The sequence below is a fragment of the Colius striatus genome, chromosome 17 (genome assembly GCF_028858725.1).
Source record: "Colius striatus isolate bColStr4 chromosome 17, bColStr4.1.hap1, whole genome shotgun sequence".
NCBI lineage: Eukaryota > Metazoa > Chordata > Aves > Coliiformes > Coliidae > Colius > Colius striatus.
In genome coordinates, this window is record NC_084775.1 from 13,713,867 (window position 1) to 13,733,695 (window position 19,829).

General features: G+C 54.8%; 1 protein-coding gene across 4 annotated transcripts; it reads left to right on the plus strand.

Annotated features, from left to right (window-relative positions):
* Window positions 1-1,661: 1,661 nt before the first annotated feature.
* On the plus strand, window positions 1,662-18,907 carry ABCB9 (ATP binding cassette subfamily B member 9). Of its 4 annotated transcripts, none has more exons than XM_062009733.1 (12): window positions 1,662-1,732; window positions 3,183-3,865; window positions 4,952-5,066; window positions 5,558-5,688; window positions 6,746-6,951; window positions 8,186-8,383; window positions 9,902-10,030; window positions 11,875-12,063; window positions 13,244-13,417; window positions 14,779-14,938; window positions 15,312-15,448; window positions 16,589-18,907. In XM_062009733.1, exons 2-12 carry the CDS (start codon window positions 3,253-3,255, stop codon window positions 16,886-16,888), a joined length of 2,352 nt encoding a protein of 783 aa, XP_061865717.1. In that variant the 5' UTR covers window positions 1,662-1,732; window positions 3,183-3,252; the 3' UTR covers window positions 16,889-18,907. The 4 variants fall into 4 exon arrangements, with proteins under 4 accessions (XP_061865717.1, XP_061865716.1, XP_061865718.1 ...); XM_062009732.1 differs by having other exon boundaries at window positions 1,669-1,737; window positions 3,186-3,865; XM_062009734.1 differs by having other exon boundaries at window positions 1,672-1,737.
* Window positions 18,908-19,829: the final 922 nt, after the last annotated feature.

Genomic DNA, 19,829 nt, shown 5'->3' on the forward strand with positions numbered 1-19,829 from the left:
TGCCCTCTACTGCTGGAGAGCTGCAAGGCCACAAACCCACGATTTCTTAACATAAGGTCTCCTACCGGCTTGGGACTGGGGAGAATTAAGTCTGGAAACACCTTGCTTGGTCCCTCCCTTGCCCATGGGTGCAACCAGCTCTCACCCCCCGAGCTCAGGTCAGAGCCAGCCCAGCTGATTGTTTTTAAGCAGCAGCTCAAGGCCCAATCCCAGGGATGTGCTTTCAGGTGATGGCCAACGTGAGCACGGCCTACAAGCGGGAGCAGAAGAGTGTGAAACGGAAAAGTCGGGGCCTCCCCTCTCTTGCCTTCCAAGTGGATGACACCATGTTTGGCAGTGATGCCACCAGCTCCCTGAAGAAGCTGAAGAAGGGCCAGTTTGTGTCCTTTAAGATCGAGACGGTGCTGTCGCCTGAGCAGAGCGTGTCTGGCCTGAAGAAAACCACTTAGGCCCCCCTGACGCTTCTTTAGGGGGTGTCTCGTAGCACAAACTCTCCCCAGGGTTTGTGCCCTGGCAGTGTGGGAGCCCAGGGTGCAGTCCTGGGGAGAAAGGAAGGGGAAGGTTCAGACAAAGGTGTCTGTTCAGTCCCTTCCATGTCTGGATCTGCCCCCGGCCCATCCCTCCTGCCGAGGGAAGTGGCACCATCCACGTTCAGCAGCGGGAGACTTGCTCTGAGCAAAAAAGCTGCACTTTGACTATGGCTTGGAAGTTGCCCCTTTGGGGAGTAATTGCATGAAAGCCCAGGGAGGGATCAGATGAGAAGAGAACTAGAAACTAGACCTGGCTTAGCCACATTGCAATATGCCTCCTACACCTTAAAACTGTCCCGCCACCAGCCTGCCGCAGGGCGCGTCACCCAGGTCTGACTCCATTCCCAGAGGGTGTGGGAATGGCGTGAAGTGAGGTTTTTTCCTTTTTATTCATTTCTAAGCACTAATTAGCAGAAATAAAATGAGTGATGGAACGTGATTAGTTTTGGTTTTGGTTACCCAGGCAAAGAGAAAAGGGGTCTTTTTCCCTTTGCCATTCTGTTCTCTCCAGAAATTGAGTGGGATGCAGGAACTCTGCAGTCTGGCAAAGGTTAGAGCGCTGGTTTTAAGCCCAAATGCTCCAAAACCACAGAGAAACTTGGGGATATTCATGTGGACCAGCCCTCCTGTCACCTCCACAGCCCAGCTGAGTACAGGGCTGCACCCAGCCAACGTCCTGAGCACTTCTTCCCCCTCCAGAGCTGGCCATGGAGACTCAAGGGGCAAAAAAAGAGCAATTTATAAGCCGAGTTTCTGCAAACCGAATCCTTCTCTGCCTTAGGGGTTCATTTAACCCCTTCTGCTGCCCAGGTGTCCGTTGACAGGGTGTCGAGCCTTTGTCCCGCTGGTTTTTAAAGCCGATTCCTGTGTTGTGTTTTCCCCTTGGGAACCAAACCAATAAAATAACTCTAAAAACTGAGAGAGGGAAAGAAAACAAACAAGAGAAAGGGGTTGTTTGGGGGGGGGGGATAAAGCAAGACAAGCTTTGGTGCAGGGGGCAGGGCGGGAGGAGCGGGCTCGGCTGTCCCGGGCCGGGCGTGGGCGGGCGCGGGCGGGCGCCGCAGCGGCGCGCGGTGGGCGTGGCTGTGGGCGTGGCTGTGGGCGTGGCCACGGCCGACCCCGCCCCCCCCCCCGCGGCGACCTTGCTGCCGGGACTCTTCGCCGCGGGCTCGGGCCGAGCGGAGCCGGATCGCTCGCAGCCGGTGAGGTACCGTCCGGTGGGGATGGTGTGGTCCTTGGGCTTCAAACGGGATAGCGTGTGTCGGTCTGTGTGTTCGTCCGTGTGCCCGTCCCTCTTGCCATGGCGGGCACGGCCGTTCCCGGGCGCCTGCTCCCGCCCGGGAGGGGAGGTGGGAAGCAGGGGTGAGGTTAAGGACCTTCTTTATCTCCAGCTCTATAGCTGGGGACACCTTCGCGGGTGCCAGGTTGCTGCGGTGTTCTCCTCCTCCTCTTCATCCTCCTCCTATTCCTCCTCCTCCTCCTCCTCCTCCTCCTCCTCCCGCTCCGCCGGGCCGGATCCGCGCAGCTTTGCAGCGGATGGCAGCAGCGAGCACCCTGGGAAGCGTGTCCAGCCCTTCCGTGACACCGCTGCTTTTGCTTTACCTCCAGCCCTCCTTCCCCAGCCATAAACCCCCCCGTTCTCCCGCAGATTGCCCCTCCGGCCCGTGTTAGCTTTGCAGCCCACCTGCCCGGCCCCCGAGCCGCCTTTCCCCCCGGGGTTTGCTTTCGGGTGGCTGCGGCGTTGGCTGCGGTCACGGCAGCCTTTGTGCCAGACCTTCTGCGCCGTGCACCGTCACCCGCTGCTTGGCCAGCACAAAGCCGAGGGTCGGGTCCATCCCTCGGGCACCTCTGGCCACGGCACAGGAGCAGCTGAGCAGCTCGCTCCCGTTTAAAATCGAGCTTTCCACCCCGTTCTGGGCCGGTTCAGATGCAGCCCCACCATCGCTGCCGCTGATTAGACCCGCCGCGGAGCTTTCCTCCCCCTCCCACGGGACACGGCTGTGGGTTTCCACCTTCCTTTGTAATTTCCTCTCGGGATTTTTGTTGCGTGGCTGAACCGCAGGCTGACAGCGCAGCGGCGTTAGTGGGCTGCTCCAAATTAACGCCGAAGAGGGCTGAGGACGGCAAGGTGTGACTGGCTGCCGCACCAAGGATTGAGGCTGCTCTTTGATGAGAGGGGGGGTTCTGTAGCTGAGCTGCTCTCCCTTCTGCTTTCCTATGGTTTTGATCCAAGTGCCAGGCCAGCTTTGTCCTGGGAAAGACGGGGAGGGACTTGGATCATGAATGTCAGAGTTTATCACCCACATGGCTCCGTAGCGCAGGACACGTGGGCTGTGCAGATATCCCGGCATCACCTGGCTGCCACGGCGAGTGGGGACAAAGCTTCCTACTTGCATATGCGGGTTTCTGCTTTGGGATTCAGGACGGGCAGAGGCATCAGGGAGGGAAGTTTGTCTTCATTTGTGCTTGTTGTTTTATGGGGACATCTTGGAGTGTGTGCAGGAAGGAGGCAAAGAAGGAGTAGGTGACGGTGCCTAGAGTCAGAACAGCCTGGTGGGGAGCTGGCATGGTTGTCCCCTAATCCTGCTTCCTTTCCCTGCCACCTCCCAGAGGTGAATACCAACCCTGTTCCCCTCTCTTCTCACCCCACAGCAGAGGCCGACATGACCACATCCTCTCAGTGCTAGGGCTTTCCCCAGCGCCCCGGCGCTCAGCGGCAAGGATGCGTGCCTGGAAGGCGGTGGCCAGCACGCTGGCGCTCAGCGGGGCCGACGTGGTGGTCACCACGCTGCTCTACACCCGCGGCCGCGGCGGCTGGGACGTCCTGCGGGACCTGCGCCACTTCAACATCTTCAACTCGCTGCTGGACATCTGGGGAGGCTGCCTGTACCGCAGCTGCGTGCTGCTGGGGGCCGCCATCGGCGTGGCCACCAACACGGCCTACGGCCCCCGGCGCCTCAGGGCGTCGCGGACCTTCATCGCCATCATCTGCCTCCTCATGGGCATCTACATGATGGTGAAGCTGCTGCTCTACTCGGAGGTTCGGAGGACCATCAGGGACCCCTGGTTCTGGGGGCTGTTTGCCTGGACCTATGTGTCACTGGCGGCCACGTTCGGGCTGTGGCAGCTGCTGGCCTGTGTCACCTCGTCCCGCGAGGCGCTGGGGCCCGGCTCCGAGTCGCGCGCCGAGGCGGAGGAGAGCTGCGACGGGACCGTCCGGCGGGACAAGCGGGAGCAGGCCGCGGGTCCCACCATCCATAAGCTGCTGTCCTACACCAAGCCCGACGCCTTCTTCCTGGGCATCGCCTTCTTCTTCCTCCTCGTGGCTGCGCTGGGTGAGCGAAGGGGACGGGGGGGCTGTGCTGCGCTCCCATCTTCACAGGGAGGGAAGGAGCCGTGGGGGGATTCCTGGCAGCAGCCCAGGTTTGCTTTCCCAAGGGTGCTGAGTGGAACATCCTGCATGAGCTGGGTAAGAAATGAGAACAGGCAAAGAAAGTTGTAGGGGATACAACTCCCTGCACCAGGACAGGCTGGAGAGCAGCTCTGCAGGGACAGACCTGGGAGAGCTGGTTGGTGACAAACTAAACATGGGCCAGCAGTGTGCCCTTGTGGGCAAGAAGGCCAATGGCATCCTGGTGAGCATCAAGAAGAGTGTGAGCAGCAGATCAAGGGAGGTTCTCCTTCCCCCTCTACTCTGCCTTGCTGAGGCCTCACCTGGGGTGCTGTGTCCAGTTCTGGGCTCCTGTTCAAGAGAGACGGCGAACTGCTGGAGAGAGTCTCGTGAAGGGCTACAAAGATAATCAGGGGACTAGAGCATCTTTCCTATGAGGAAAGGCTGCAGGACCTAGAGCTGTTCAGCCTGGAAAAGAGAAGGCTGAGGGGAGACCTCATCAACACTTAAAAGTACCTAAAGGGAAGATGTTGGGAGGATGGGGAGACACTTTTTTTCCTGTAATGTCCAGCAACAGGACAAGGGGTAACAGGCACAAGCTGGAACACAGCAAGTTCCACTGGAATATGAGGAGAAACTGCTTTGGTGGTGAGGTGAGGGAGCTCTGGCCCAGGCTGCCCAGGGAGGGTGTGGAGGCTCCTTCTCAGGAGGTTTCCAAACCCACCTGGACGTGTTCCTGTGCCCCCTGATTGAGGGCACACCTGCTTTAGCAGGGGCTTGGGCTGCATGACCTCTGCAGGACCCTTCCCACTCCCACCATTCCATGATCCTATGATTCTATGAAATACACCCATGTGTAAAACATCCCCATGTGCCACTAAGGGCTGCACCATGAGCCATCTCGTGCAGTGGCTGAGCAGCTCTGTGATGAGCATGGGGTTGTCTGTGGGCTGTTGCAGGTGGAAGCACAGGTCCTGCACCGATCCCACGTGGTGGGGCTGAAACCCTGTGTCCTTTGCTTGTCTGACAGGAGAGACCTTCTTGCCCTACTACACAGGGCTGGCCATCGATGGCATCGTGGTGCAGAAGAGCATGGACCGTTTCTCCACGGCCGTGCTGGTCGTGTCGCTGCTGGCCATCGGAAGGTAATGGCAGGGGCTGCTTTGGCCCTGCCCACGAGGAGGGGGGAGGCTGCCCACAGCACCTCGTGGTTGTGGTGGGAATGGGCTGTCTCACCTTGTGTCCATTCCACTGGGTCCCTGCCAGATGTCAGGCATGTGCTTTGATTTCTTTGTGCTGTGACGGTGCAGAGAAGCTGTGGTGGCAGTCACGAGGCCTCTGCACATCTCTCTGCTGGTGGTGTGGGAGCAGGAGCAGACACAGACACCAAGCTCCCTGGGGAACGCTGTCCTGGCAGCGCTGCCACCCCCTAAAGCTGTCCCCAGCGGGGCCAAGGCCAGGGCCAGCCCTCCCTATGCTGGCTGGTAGCACCTGGAAGAGATGTGGGCTGGTTCAGCCATCGCTTCCCCGCGTGGCAAGCAGTAGGAGTGCAGCAGTGCCTGTGCCTTTGGGGTGTTTGGGTGCTGAGGAGCGGGTTCGTGTCCATTGCTCTATAACGTTTCTTATCTGCAATTAGCTCATTTGCCGCAGGTATCCGCGGCGGCTTTTTTACGCTCATATTTGCAAGACTGAACATTCGCCTTCGCAACTGCCTCTTCAGGTCCCTGATGTCTCAGGAGATGAGTTTCTTTGATGAGAATCGCACAGGTTGGTTCCTCTTCCTCCCACATTTGCTCAGATCTGTCCCATCCTGGCCATCCCTTTGGCTTGTCCTCCCAGCACGCACCAGGTCGGGAGCAGCCAGAGACAGCACCCGGGTGCTTGTGTTTAGAAACCTCAGATGTGTGAAGCTTGCTGTGTGTGCTTGTCCCTTTCCCTGCTTGCAGTCCAGTCCTGTCCCAGTCTGTGCTGCTCTGGGGGGGCAGGTCCCAGCCTGCTACAACTTTTTACACTCTTAATTTTGTCTCAGTGGTATTTTTAGTTTTGAGGCTGTTGCCATATTTGGCGGTGGCTGCACGGTGCCCTCGTAGCTCAGGACACCAGAGCTGTTATTGTAAGTGGGATACAGGTAACCCTGGACTTACACAAGAGCACTGGAGTTCAGCTGGAGTCAAACACAGGCCTAGAATTGAGGAGTTCAGGGTGGTGTTTGCTGTCAGCTCTGCCAAAGGGCACTGCAGGAGCTTCACCTGGCCCTGTGTCCTCAGCATCACTTGAGTCAGCTCTAGTCTGTGGGGCATGTGGTTAAACCCAAACAGTGTCCATGGAGCCACCTCATTCCCTGGTTGGTCCAGCCAGGATGGTGGGGAAAGGTGCCAGCAGTCCCCAATGAGCTCCTGGGGGGCTCCTGACATCATTTAGAACCCTCAGGATTGGGTTGAAAGCTTTGAAGGTGCACCCAGCGGTCCAGCAAACACCCCATCCACATACTTGCTGCCCATCTGCGTGCCTATGGCGTGCCCTTCAGTGTCAGGTGCTGCTGCACAGTCCCCTTTGCTGTCCTCAGTCATCTTTGGTAACCCAGTGGTGTAGCTTGTGCCTTCAGGTGCGTTTCATGCAGCAATCCAGGCTCCTCTGTTCTGCTTCACATCCACAGCGCTGGAGAGTCACCTCCGTTCCGTGCCACCCTTCAGACCCCCAGCGAGGGGCTGAGCGGGGAGCTCCATCTGGCCCCTGCCACGGGACGTGGGATGTGGGTAGGCAGTGACCTGCTGTGGTGACATGTCCCCTCTCTCTCCCCTTCCCCAACCCCTCGTTGCTGCAGGGGACGTCATCTCCCGCCTGACGTCGGACACGACCATCGTGAGCGACCTGGTGTCCCAGAACATCAACATCTTCCTGCGCAACATGGTGAAGGCAGCAGGGGTGATCTTCTTCATGTTCAGCCTCTCCTGGAAGCTCTCACTCGTCACCTTCATGGGCTTCCCCATCATCATGCTGGTGTCTGATATCTATGGGAAGTACTACAAGGTGAGGAGGAGCAGCTGGCACGGCCGTGGTGTGCCACAGCACTGAGCTGTTCCCCTCCCGAAGCTTTGGTGAAGCTTTGGAGCTGCTGGGACTGTTGCTGGAGTGTTTTGCTGCCAGCAGCGGGGGCAGGAAGGTGACATTAAACCTGTGTGGGCAGACAAGCTTAGCCCCAACTCTTACCTTGCTTCATGCTTGGGAGTGGAGCCATCTCAGCTCTGAAAGGAGAGGTAGCTTGGCTGTGGGATGTCCCATATGCACCTGCTTGTCCTCATGTAGTCTCTCCTCTTCCTTTGGAGTGACTTGGTGGGGATTTAACCCGGTACTGAGCTCCCTCTCTATTCCTGGGGATTTCTGTGGGCCAAGGGCTGTTCCCCATGGCTAATGACACATCCCATGGACCTTGTGAGTCCTTCACTGCTGCCCCCACCTCAGTTATCAGTGCTTTCTGCTGTACCAGGGGCATGGTGTGCATGGGTGCTGCCAAAACAGGCTCCTTGGGTGCTGCCTCACCCAGCTGTGACCCCTGCTAGAGCTCTTGGCAGGAGTAGAGCTGCCCTTGGTCTCCATACTTGTCCTAGACTGGCTCCTGGGCCAGGCTGACCTTGTCTCATGGGGGCACCAGGAGGAGCAGCAGTGGCCTTGGGCATGGCACTTCCCCTTCTGAAGCCCAGGTCCCTCTTCAGAGACAGCAGATACAGAATCACAGAATTGTTTTGGTAGGAAAAGCCCCTGAAGCTGCTGCAGTCCCAGCCCTCCCCTCACCCTGCCCAGCCCAGCGCTGACCCACGGCCCTCAGCACCTCAGCCCCACGGCTGTGGGATCCCTCCAGGGCTGGGCACTCCCCCAGCTCCCTGGGCAGCCTGGCACAGGGGCTGACACCCCTCTCAGGGAAACAGTTCTGCCTCGGCTCCAATCTCAACCTCCCCTGGGGCAACTTGAGCCCATTTCCTCTTGTCACTAGTTACTTGGGAGAAGACCCCGACCCCTACCTTGCTACAGCTTCCTACTGGGTAATTGCAGAGAGTGGTAAGCTCTGCCCTCAGCCTCCTCTTCCCCAGGCTGAACACCCCCAGCTGTTAAATATATCCCAGTGCTCAGCCTTGTTGCCCATCACCCTGGAAAAAACCACGGTGCCTTTTTCCTGAGCCCAGCAGAGCCCAGGGTGTGCAGGGACATGTGCCACAGGCAGCCCAGCACCCGCTGAGCCCCCTCTGCCTCCTCCTGCTCCCTGCAGAAGCTCTCCAAGGACGTGCAGAGCGCTCTGGCCAAGGCCAACAACACGGCTGAGGAGACCATCTCTGCCATGAGGACCGTGCGCAGCTTCGCCAACGAGGAGGCGGAGGCAGACGTGTACTGGCAGAAGCTGCAGCAGGTCTACAAGCTCAACAAGCGCGAGGCCATGGCTTACACCTACTACGTCTGGTCCAGCGGGGTAGGTGCCCAGTGCTGGGGCTTCCCTCCACGGGGCTGGGGCTGGGGTTGAGCAGGGGATGATGCTTCAGATGCCAGAATACACATGGCACAAGGCATGTGCTTGTCTTCCACTGCTCAGCCCTGATGCTGCCACTAATCCTCTGCCTCTTGATTATTATCTCTTTCTGTCATTCACCAAAAGAATATGTCCCCTCCCCACTTAGGGCAGAGCTGCCTCTGCCATCAAACAGCCTGTTTGCTCTTGCAAATAAGGATATAACTGCTAAGTGCTCAAGGTCATGGAGGAGCCCGTGCTGGTGTGTTGCTGCATTGCCTGCCCGTGCCAGCTCATCTCCACAGCTCCTGCTGCGAACAGCTGAGCTCGGAAACAGCCATCTTCTGTGTGTGGGTGGTGGCAGGGGGAGGCTGCTGGACTTTGGGGTGGGTTTTTGTTTGCTTTGGTTTGTTTTTTGTCTTGCAAAATGCTTTTTCAGTGTTTAAGAGCAGATGGTTTGGGACTTGGCCTGCATTGGCTGATAATTAAGGCTGCCCTTGTCTCTGCGTATTCAAGGATCTAAGGAGCCTCTGGTGAAGACTTTGCAAGTTATGGTGCCCTTGTACAGCCATGAGAGATTTTATGGCTTCCCAAGTCTGGAAGCAAAATGGGAGCACTTTCAGCATTGTTCCAGGGCCCTCAGGTGAAGGCTGAAATGGGTCAGCACAGATCCTGCTGAGTCAAAGAAAGCAAAAACCCTCAAAATCCCTTCCTGCAGGGCTCACCTAGAAAGAAGCTGATGGATTTAGCACAGCCCTGGTAGAGCCTTTCTCAGAGGGAATGCAGGATCAAAAGGTCAGATCATGGCAGAGCAACAGAGGAAGTTTTTTTTCCCCTGGTATTTTGATCTGGGTGAATTTCCAGCCTTGTCCTGCAGACATCACACAGAGCCCCAGGGCATCGCTGTGTTTCTGAAGCAGAGGCAGAGGCTGGTATTTGTCATCTCAGAGCTGATCTTTCTCCTTTGTAGAGTAGGTGGCACCCCCACACAGATTACAGGCAAGAGCTGAGGTTATGCTTCAGGGGCTTATACATGCAAGGAGGACTTTTTTTGCATTAACTCTTGGCTTGGTTCTGTGTTCTGAATTCAAATGTGTCACACACATATAACAGAAGGTTTGTTTTAGTGGTGAGGTGAGTCATGTGAGTCTAGATTATTACACTTGTCCAAGAGACCAGCTCATGACATGCTCTGTTAGTTCAGATAAATCCCCCCTTCTTGGCTGTTGCCCCTCTGGACTTCTGCTTTGTTGAAAGATGCCAGCCCAGCTCCTTAAATCAGCCCAGGTACTTGAGCTGCTTTTCCCTTCTCGTATCATATTCTCTCTGTTAGGCCTGTCAGCTGCATACTGCCAGGGATGCTCATCTCAGGGCTCAGAGAATAAATGTCAGCACATGAACTACGGGCTGTTATGTGAGTAATTACAAATCCACCAAAATATCATTGTCCTTGCTGATGTTGGGGTGTTTTCTGGCTTTCAGCTGACCCTCCTGGTAGTCCAGGTCAGCATCCTTTACTATGGTGGGCACCTCGTGATCTCAGGGCAAATGACAAGTGGAAACCTGATCTCCTTCATCATTTATGAGTTTGTCCTAGGAGACTGCATGGAGGTGAGTCTGGTTTATCCCTCTGGCCTACTCCATATTGAGATGATGTTTATCTGCTTAAAGGTCCCAGGGCAGTCTCAGGGTTGGATCCAGTGTTGACTTTGCTGTGATGCATTCCCTTGGCGCTGTGGCTTTGCCCACCACTGGGTTGATTCTCCCCAGTGCTCCCTCCTGCTGTGGCCTCACAACTTGAACACATCCAAAGCAGCTTATCCCCAAAAAAGGGAGTTGGGACCAAAGGGGTCAGGCTGGCCCTGCTGAAGAGCAGAGTCCTGGCTGCTTGCCACGTTTCCTGCCATGAAGGATGGAGGGATTACAAAGCTGCCTGGTAAATTTCAGGCTTCATTAAGAACTTAATTAAAACTAATACAAAAAGGTAACATAATTCCCTTCTCTTTCCCTGGAACCAGCTCCAAGCTGCTGCCTTGGCACTGTGTTAACAAGATGGGCTTGTGGGTGGGATGGTAGAGCCCACCCAGGGCCGCCTTCCCCTTGCAAAGGCATAAAGCTTGGGAGGTTTCTTGGCAGCTGAGCGTGGTTTCAGCAGTGCTTCAGCCCTTGTGCAGTGGCAGAGCAGAGCTGGAGCAGCTTGCCCAACTCTCACCATCTGTTTGGATGACTGCAGGCTCTGCTGGTGTTTCCAGGCTGTGGTTTTGGTGTGGGTTTGGTTTGAGGGGGTTTTTTTTCCCCCTCCTGATGGCAGGAGCAGTTGCAGTGCAAGCTGTTCTGCAGCCTTGGGTTTAAGATTAAAGAAAGCCAACCTGATGGGGATTTATTTCAGGGAAGCCAGTGTTGGTATGCAGCAGTTGTAGTCAGGAAAGTGCAATGGTAAATCCCTCAGGACTGTTTCCCAGCAGGGAACAGCCACACAGTTGTCTAGAAGGGTCCCTGCTGGAGCTGCTCTGCGTTTGAGGCAGTGTGCTGGGGAATGAGCCATCTGCCCTTGGGAGCTGCTGCAATGTCCTGCTGTATGTGGACTCCATTCAGCCACTGGGTAGGGGAGCTGCTGGTCTTGAGCAAAGAGAGATGAGTGGAGGACTTTGTTGGAAGCTTGGGTCATATGTCTCCTGGTGCACATCTTCTCTTCCCAGTCCATGTTTCCTTCTTCTGGTCACCTCTGAGTTTACCCAGGCACAATCATAGAATCATAGAATGGTGGGGGTTGGAAGGGCCCTGCAGAGCTCATCCAGCCCCAACCCCTGCTAAAGCAGGTTCCCCTGGCTCAGGGGGCACAGGAACGTGTCCAGGAGGGTTTGGAAACCTCCCGAGAAGGAGCCTCCACACCCTCCCTGGGCAGCCTGGGCCAGGGCTCCCTCACCTCAGCACCAAACAAGTTTCTCCCCAAACAAGTTTTTCCTCAGTGGAACTTGCTGTGTTCCAGCTTGTGCCTGTTACCCCTTGTCCTGTTGCTGGACACTGCAGAAGAAAGTGTCTCCCATCCTCCCGACATCTACCCTTTAGATGCTTGTAAGTGTTAATGAGGTCTCCCTCCCTTCTCTTCTCCAGGCTGAACAGCCCCAGGTCCTGCAGCCTTTCCTTAGAGCTGTTCCAGTCTACTGATCATCTTAGTGGCCCTGCACTGGCCTCTCTCTCCAGCAGTTCCCTGTCCTCTTGATCTGGGGAGCCCAGAACTGGACACAGGACTCAAACCCCAAAACCCTTAGATGTTCTTTCCCTGGATATGCCCATATATCCCCTCCATACCCTACAGAGGCAGGAGAGCTTTCTTCTCCTCTAGTTACTATCAGGTGATAGAAGCCTTGGGAATGCCTCAGCTGTTCTCCTCACAAGTGGCACTGGCTTTGCCATCACACGGGAGGGTCTCACTGTTGCCTGTTCCCTTGCAGTCCGTCGGCTCCGTGTACAGCGGCCTGATGCAGGGAGTGGGCGCCGCCGAGAAGGTGTTTGAGTTCATCGACCGCAAGCCAACGATGGTGAGCGACGGGGCCCTGGCCCCAGAGCACGTGGATGGGAAGGTGGAGTTCAGGAACGTCACCTTCTCCTACCGCACTCGCTCTGCAACGCAGGTGCTCCAGGTGAGCCCCACGGGCACGGCGTGTGGACCCTGCTCCCTGCCCCACGGGAAGCATCAGCTGCCCCTCTGAAGATGTGTAAAGGCAGCAGGTCAGCAGCGTGCTGGAGAACAGGTTGTGAGGAGCAGCAGGTGTTTAGGGCTGGCTTTGCTTACAAGGAATGGGATTTGTTTATGTAAGTGATGACAAATTGATGAGAAACTAAACGTGAGCCAACAGTGTGCCCTCGTGGCCAAGGAGGCCAATGACATTCTAGGGTGTATTAAGAACAGTGTGGGCAGCAGGTTGAGCTACTCTGCCCTGGTGAGGCCTCATCTGGAGTACTGCATCCAGTTCTGGGCTCAACAGGGACAGGGAACTGCTAGAGAGAGGCCAGTGCAGGGCTACCAAGATGATCAGGGGACTGGAGCATCTTCCTTATGAGGAAAGGCGGTGGGACCTGGGGCTGTTTAGCCCAAAGAAAAGAAAGCTCAGAGGGCACCTCATCAACACTTAAAAGTACCTAAAGGGTGGGTGTCAGGAGGATGGGCAACACTTTTTTCTGTGGTGCCCAGCAATAGGACAAGGGGTAACAGGCACAAGTTAGAACACAAAAAGTTCCACTTCAACATAAGGAAAAACTTGTTTGGTGCTGAGGTGAGGGAGCCCTGGCCCAGGCTGCCCAGGGAGGGTGTGGAGGCTCTTGCTCAGCAGGTTTCCAAACCCACCTGGACACGTTCCTGTGCCCCCTGAGCCAGGGGAACCTGCTTTAGCAGGGGCTTGGGCTGCATGAGCTCTGCGGGGCCCTTCCAGCCTCCACCATTCTGGGATTCTGTGACTCTATCACTATTAATAAACCCCTTATTCCCTGCCCAAGCATGGAATAAACACATCAGCATGGTGCAGGGCTTTGTGCCAAGCTGCCACAGACTGTTTCCATGGGAGAGGGGCTGGGGTCATGAGGCAGGAAGCAGCAGCAGCAGAGAGGTTAGTTTTGCTTTGCAGTTTCTAGAGCTCCTGCTACTTCAGCAGGCAAATTTGAAGCAATTTTGGAGGAGCACAACAGCGAGGCACACCAGCGTGGCACACCAGCGAGGTGGAGGGTTGCTGTGGGTGGATTTCAGCTGCCTCTCTTGGGTAGTGCCTGAGCCAGGGAGCCTGGGAAAAGCCAGGACCTGAGCACCCTCTCCTATGCACATTGCAGAATGTATCCTTCACCCTCCACCCTGGCAAAGTGACGGCGCTGGTGGGTCCTTCAGGGAGCGGGAAGAGCTCCTGTGTCAACATCCTGGAGAACTTCTACCCTCTGCAAGATGGGCAGGTGCTGCTGGACGGGCGTCCCATTAACATGTACGATCACAAGTACCTGCACTCCGTGGTACGAGCCACTGATACGCGTACTCCCGCTACCGCCCGCCGTGAGCAGAGGGGGTGGCTGCCAGTGTTGCATGTGGCTTTGGATTGGAACTGGAGACTTCTGAAATGGGCAGAAAACTGGGAGGTGGTCCAGGAAAGGAATTCAGATGACTTGTGGGGGTGGAAGGGAAAAGGGATGGAGAGTGGTTTCGAGGGGAGGAGGGAAATTCCAAAAATCAGAACTGAAAACATGTTTCGTTTTGTATTTTTTGGCCAACGCAGCAGAAAGCTGGTTTGGGTTGTTGGGTTAATTATCATCTAAATTGGGTTTGGGAAAAGAGTTCTGCATTCCTCCCTCACTTTCTGCTTTTAAGATCTTAAAGTAAGCCTCAGCTGAGGGGGAGTTAAACTTGTTGGGATCCTGGCAGCAGGATCCTGGTGGTTTGCCCAGGAGAGGGGTTTAGGCCCCTCAGCTCTCATCTGTGTGTCAGCACAGATCAGCCTTCATCTCCTCTGCAAGTAACTGCCTTCTTTGTTTGTCCTCAGAGCAAACAGCCTCACCAGTCAGCAGGAAAACCTGAAAACAATTGATCAGAGACAGGCTGGGAAGCCAAAGTCAGTGTGACTAATTTACATTCCCTGCCTGTACTGAGTGAAATCTAAAAGACAAGCAAGGCTTGCAGTTTAGAAAGCCTGGTGTGGTGTTGGGAGCATGGGCAGAAGTCAGTTAAAATATTCCCATGTCCTGCTGTCTCCATGCCCAGTTCTGAGCAATAGTTTGGAGGGTTCTATCTATTTCAGTATTGACAAAGCAGGCTGGATGCAAGGGCAGCAATGGCTGTAAGGTAGGACAGGGAGGCTGTTGCTGAGCAATTAAGGAATTGCAGCAGCCATGTCCCTAACTTGTTAATTTTGAATTAAAAGATGGAGGTGGGATCGTTCATGTGGCCCAAGCATCGTTACTGGCCTTGCAGAGAAAACAACAAGAGCCTGGGAGAGGGTCTCTCCATCCTGCCTTGTCCCAGCAACTGGTTTTCCATTCTGGGAAGAGCAAACAGTGAAAGATGGGTCTGGAGTAAAACCACAACAGTCTTGGAGGGTGAAGCTCATCCCAGATGCCAACGTGCCAGCACTGCATCAGGGTTCTTTCCCGCAAAATGGCTTCCCAGCAGATGATACAAACTGGGCTAGGGCTGCCACTGGGCACCCCATTGTTAGCATCCTCACTGGAAGCTCACATCGAGGCACTTGTGTGCCCTGGTTTAATGGTGAGGCTCTGCCTGCTGGAGTCCTTTACCCAGCAGGAACTAACACTGATGATCCAAGGTGCTGGCCAGTGTGCCTTCTGCTCCCAACCCCCTGCTCTTCCCTCCCTTTGTGCAGATCTCCCTGGTGAGCCAAGAGCCCGTGCTGTTCGCCCGCTCTATTGCAGACAACATTTCTTACGGCTTGACTTCAGCCTCCTTCGAGTCCGTGGTCCAGGCTGCCCAGAAGGCCAACGCTCACTCCTTCATCACTGAGTTACAGGATGGCTACCACACAGGTACCAAAATCCCTCCATTTGCACTTGAAAGCGTTGCCAAGGGAAGGCAGAGGCTCTCCCTTGGGTGGAAAGTCAGGCAGGTGGTGGGCAGGGAAGGGGTACTCAGCGTTTGGATGATCTCGTAGGCTCAGGGTCTTCTCTGTGTTGTTTCCATGAGTATCAATCCCTCAAACCCTGGGACAACAATGGAGAACTTGCTGCTGAAGGGAAGGACTGCAGCCTCGTCATTTAACTCGTTTCAGTAGTGCTGCCAAGTGAGCAGAAGCGTTTACCTGGTCTTGGCTTCAAAGCATGACGCTATCCTGACACTGTGGCTGGGAGCTGAACTTGATGGCAGTGCTTGATTTTTATCCCCTCTCCCTTGACCCAACAGAGGCAGGTGAAAAAGGAGCCCAGCTGTCAGGTGGCCAGAAGCAGAGAGTGGCAATTGCCAGGGCCTTGATCCGAGCTCCCCCCATCCTCATCCTGGATGAAGCCACCAGTGCCCTGGATGCAGAGAGCGAACACGCGGTGAGTTGGTGACTCGGGCATTTGGGCCAGAGGCAGTCTGGGTTTGGAGGAAAGACTGTAGCTTCAGTTTTCAGCCTGTGGACAAGCTTAGTCTTGACGTGGTGCAATCAGAGGTTTGGGTAAGATGCTAATTCCTGAGCAGGAAATTGCTTCCAACGCTGCTGTAGCCACAGGAGGGGAATAATCCCACGCTCCCAGCAGCCAACACCTGGCAGACCTCAGGAGACAGGGATCTCTGCTGAGGTTTTTAAATGTGGACAGTGTTAATTGGCACACAGCAACTCTGTGCAGCCTTTTAGGGCAGGATACAGAGGAGGACCCCAAAAATGGTACTGCAGCAGGAAGAGGAGACTGTCTGAGCTAAAATCTCAGCTGAGGCACCAAAGAGGCCACGCTTGCAGGAGAGGCCCTGAGCTTTCTGTGAACTGAAATGGTTCATCTGGCTGAGATGTGGTGACCAAACAGCTCTACCAGTGGCAGTTTGGCCTCGCTGGTTTAATACCATGAGGAGAAGCCAGTTCAAGGTCGAGGTGTCTCCTGGTCTAGAGGACAAGCGTTGATGGCCAGCAGTGTGGGGATGTGCAAGTGTCTGACTTTGGAGCAGCCCATTGGCTCCCAGGTACTCAGCCATGTGCATAGAAACCGACGCCAGCCAGGAACTGATTCTGGCAAGCCAGGGGTGCCAATGTGACTTGTGCCTGGTGGCCAGCTGCCTGCCCTTAGACCTGAGAGCTATTGTCTGTCTCTTGGCTGGGCAACAGCTCTCTTGATGCACCCAGGAAATAGCCCTGCTCTTCTGAGCAGCTGCAGTAACTAGATGCTGGCTTCCTGTGGTCCGTGCCAACACCATGTGGCCTCCAAACCTGGGGCCTAGCTCTAACGAGCCCAGCTTGCAGGGTCAGACCTGTGTGCAGGGCTGGTGGGACTTGAGACAGTGCTTTGGGCTTCAGAGTAAGAGCTGGGATGGATGTGCCGATGCTGGTAGCGCTGGAGGGAACCTTGTGTCCTCTGCAGAGCCAGAGGAGAGCAAACCTCTCCTGACCAGAGGTTTCTTAAGCCAGATGCCAAAGGCGCCGCTGTCTCGCAGAGCAGAGGCGGTGACGCTGCGCTCGGCCGCTAACGTCTGTCCCTCCCGCGCAGATCCAGCAGGCGATTTACGGCGACTTGCAGAACCACACGGTGCTTGTCATAGCTCACAGGCTGAGCACTGTGGAGAGGGCACACAACATCATTGTGCTGGACAAGGGCCGCGTGGTGCAGCAGGGCTCGCACAAGGAGCTGATGGAAGAAGGAGGCCTTTATTCCAAGCTGGTGCAGAGACAGATCCTGGGGCTGGAAGGGAGCAGCGCGGACAGTCACCAGGCTGCAGGCCGAGGGGATTCAGCGAAGGAGGAGGAGTTCAGGATAGACCATTCCCTGCCAGCCGTGGCACAGGACTGATGACAGCGCTGTGGCTCCCAAGTGAGAGCGGTGGTGGCCACCCCCGTGGGCGCTCGCTGGGACGAGAGGCGGCTCTGCCCTTTGCTCCCCCTGCACATCACCCCCCACCCCCTGCACACACCAACACACACTACAGAGCTTCCTGCATTACATCCAGCAGGCAAAGGCCAGCTGGTGAAACAGGGCAACGGGTTTCCTCCAGGGAGCTGAGTCTTTATACTGGGTTTCTTTTCTTAGTACCAGTAATTCCTCCGACTGGGACTTTTCTCCCATTGATATGCATGTGTAACTGCTATTAACTGTAATGGATGTCTGTGGTGGTTTAGCCCCGGCTGGGTGCCAGATGCCCACCAAGTCTTTCTATCATTCCCCCTCCAAAACTGGACAGGAGAGAGAGAAATACACTGAGAGGCTGGTGAGTCGAGATAACGGGCTCCCAGGTCCTGCCAGGAGCTTGCTCCAAGGTGAGCGTCCTGTGGAGCCACGGCCTCCTTCAGGCATCCACCTGCTCTGGCGTGGGGTCTTCCACAGGCTGTGAGTGGGTCTCTGCTCCTCATGGTCCACCATGGGCTGCAGGGGCACAGCTGCCTCACCATGGGCTACACCACAGGGCACAGGGGAGTCTCTCTTCCAGTGCCTGGGCACCTCCTCCTCTCCCTCTTCACTGACCTTGGTGTCTGCAGAGATGTTCTCACATTCTCCCTCCCTGCTGCTGCTGTTTAGCAACTGCACAGCAACTATTCACAGAGGTGTTACCTCAGTCACTAATTGTCCAGGCCTTGGTCAGTTCTAAGTTCTATCTTAGAACTGCCTGGCATTAGCCCCATCAGCTACAGGAGAAGCTTCTGGCAGATCTTAGTTTAAAGAAGCCACCCCTCTAGCCCCCCAGCCCCCACTACCAAAAACCTAGCCCAGGCAAAACCACTACATTGTTAAATGCATGCATGGAGGGGAAGGTAGAGAACCCCTTCAGGAACTTCAGGAGGTGGCTTTTGTAGCTGAACAGAAAAAGAGTGACTGGAAAACAAGGTCCTGCTCCCATTATCAATCTATGGAACCAATCCAAAGCCTACTGAGCTCTGTAGGCAGCTCCCTTTGGCTTTACTGAAAACCGGATTGCTTCCATGGGGCTGAAAGCTGGGAGAGTTTTGCACTGAGTGCCTGCAGGCTCAGGCTCACAACCACTGCTGCTGCTGAGCTTGTGTCAAGTAGTAACCACCCTTGCTGGGATGAGCCAGGGGACTGGCTGGCAGCTGTTGCTTTCAGATTTGCTCGTGGTGATTGGTGGGTGTTTGGTTTTTAAGGATGAAAAGTTTGACCATAATTGCGTTAGGTTTGGGGTTGGTTTTTTTTGGTTTGGGTTTTGTTGTTAACCCATTTGTGTGCAATGTCTGTCTGGCTCCAGCATCCATTGAAAACTGGTCTGTTTTTTTTAACTCAACCTTGGTGCTGGTGTGAAAAAAACACTCTTAAAGACAGGCATAAAATATTGAAAGACAGCACTTTATGAATCCCACCAAAGCTTTGTTCCGTTTCAGGCCATGTTAGTGACTCCACAGCATGGCAAATCCATACACTGTCCTTGAAGCCTGACTTCAGCTGCCTGAACTTTAAAATGTGTTTCTTTGAATGTGGTTTATTAACTGACTTTTAGGATGAGAGGTAGAAAGATGTTGCTTTTAGCCCTTCTGGGTAATGGCTCTGGCTCTGTAGTGTTATCCTGCCATAGATTGGTGAAGAAACCTATGCAGCCAGGCAGGCACTGTTGAAAAATAGCATTTACATGGGGAAAATTGACTGCAGACTGTGCATAGTTAAGAAATTATCTCAAGAACTTTAGCTCTGATGTTTTCCAATATTTGAATGCTGCTGTGTTTTATTTTTTTGGTAGGGTTTGCACTTTTTGTTCTTGGCAATGTTTTGTTTTTGTTTAGTGATATTTTACAAACTCTTTAGTGTCCTTGAGGAGGGATGCTCAAAAAATAAAATACTACCTCTGCCACTCACCATTGAGCCAATGTAGTGGGGGGGTGGGGGTTTGCATTCAGGCTTTTCAAGACAACGTTCATCTGAGATGAAGGCTGAACACAGCTGCACACATCCTGGCTCCCTTGCAGGGAATGAGGAGAAAAACCTTGAGAGAATTAGAGATGTAAAAGACCTCAACACCTGTGAGCTGTGGCAGTAGGTATAACCTGTTTAAGAACTTGTTTGCACCCCAGATCCCATCCTGTAGTCAGTCTCACATGGAAGGGCAGGCAGTCTAACCCGTTCTCAAAGCACAGGACTCCTGACTGGAATCCTTTCAGCTGCTTGCTTTGGTGAGAGGATAAAAATCTGTGCCTCAGAAGAACTAGAGCTCTTTTTGTCTTATTTCCCTCCACTTAGGAAATCTCTGTCATGCTCCGAACTCCTCAGTTCACCCTTTCAGTAAAAGGCCCTGCATTCCTCCTTGACAAAAGTTTGCACTGTGGGTATGAAGAGGTTGGGGGTTCCACCCAGCCCTGGCAGGCAAGTGATTAATGCTGTAGGTTTATCAGTACCTGAGAGCAGAATGTGGCCAGGGCTTCCTAGAGTCATAGAATGGTAGGGGTTGGAAGGGAGCTTTAGAGATCATCCAGTCCAACCCCCCAGCAGAAGCAGGTTCACCTAGATCAGGTCGCATAGGAACGTGTCCAGGTGGGTTTTGATGACCTCCAAGGAAGGAGCCTCCAATTTCTGCTTCATTGAAAAACTTAGGGAGGAGGGGGAAAATGTGTTACCTGGGAAGTAGGGAAGCTGACTTCTCCTGGGAAGTGCTGCTAGGACAATGTTTGCTAGTACACCAGCTGCCAGAAAAGAGGATTTGATCTTATAACCAAGCAGTGCTGCAACAAGGGGAACTGGAGGAAACCATCAGATGAGTTGTATTGCAAAGACTAGAGTGGATTACAGGAAGGGA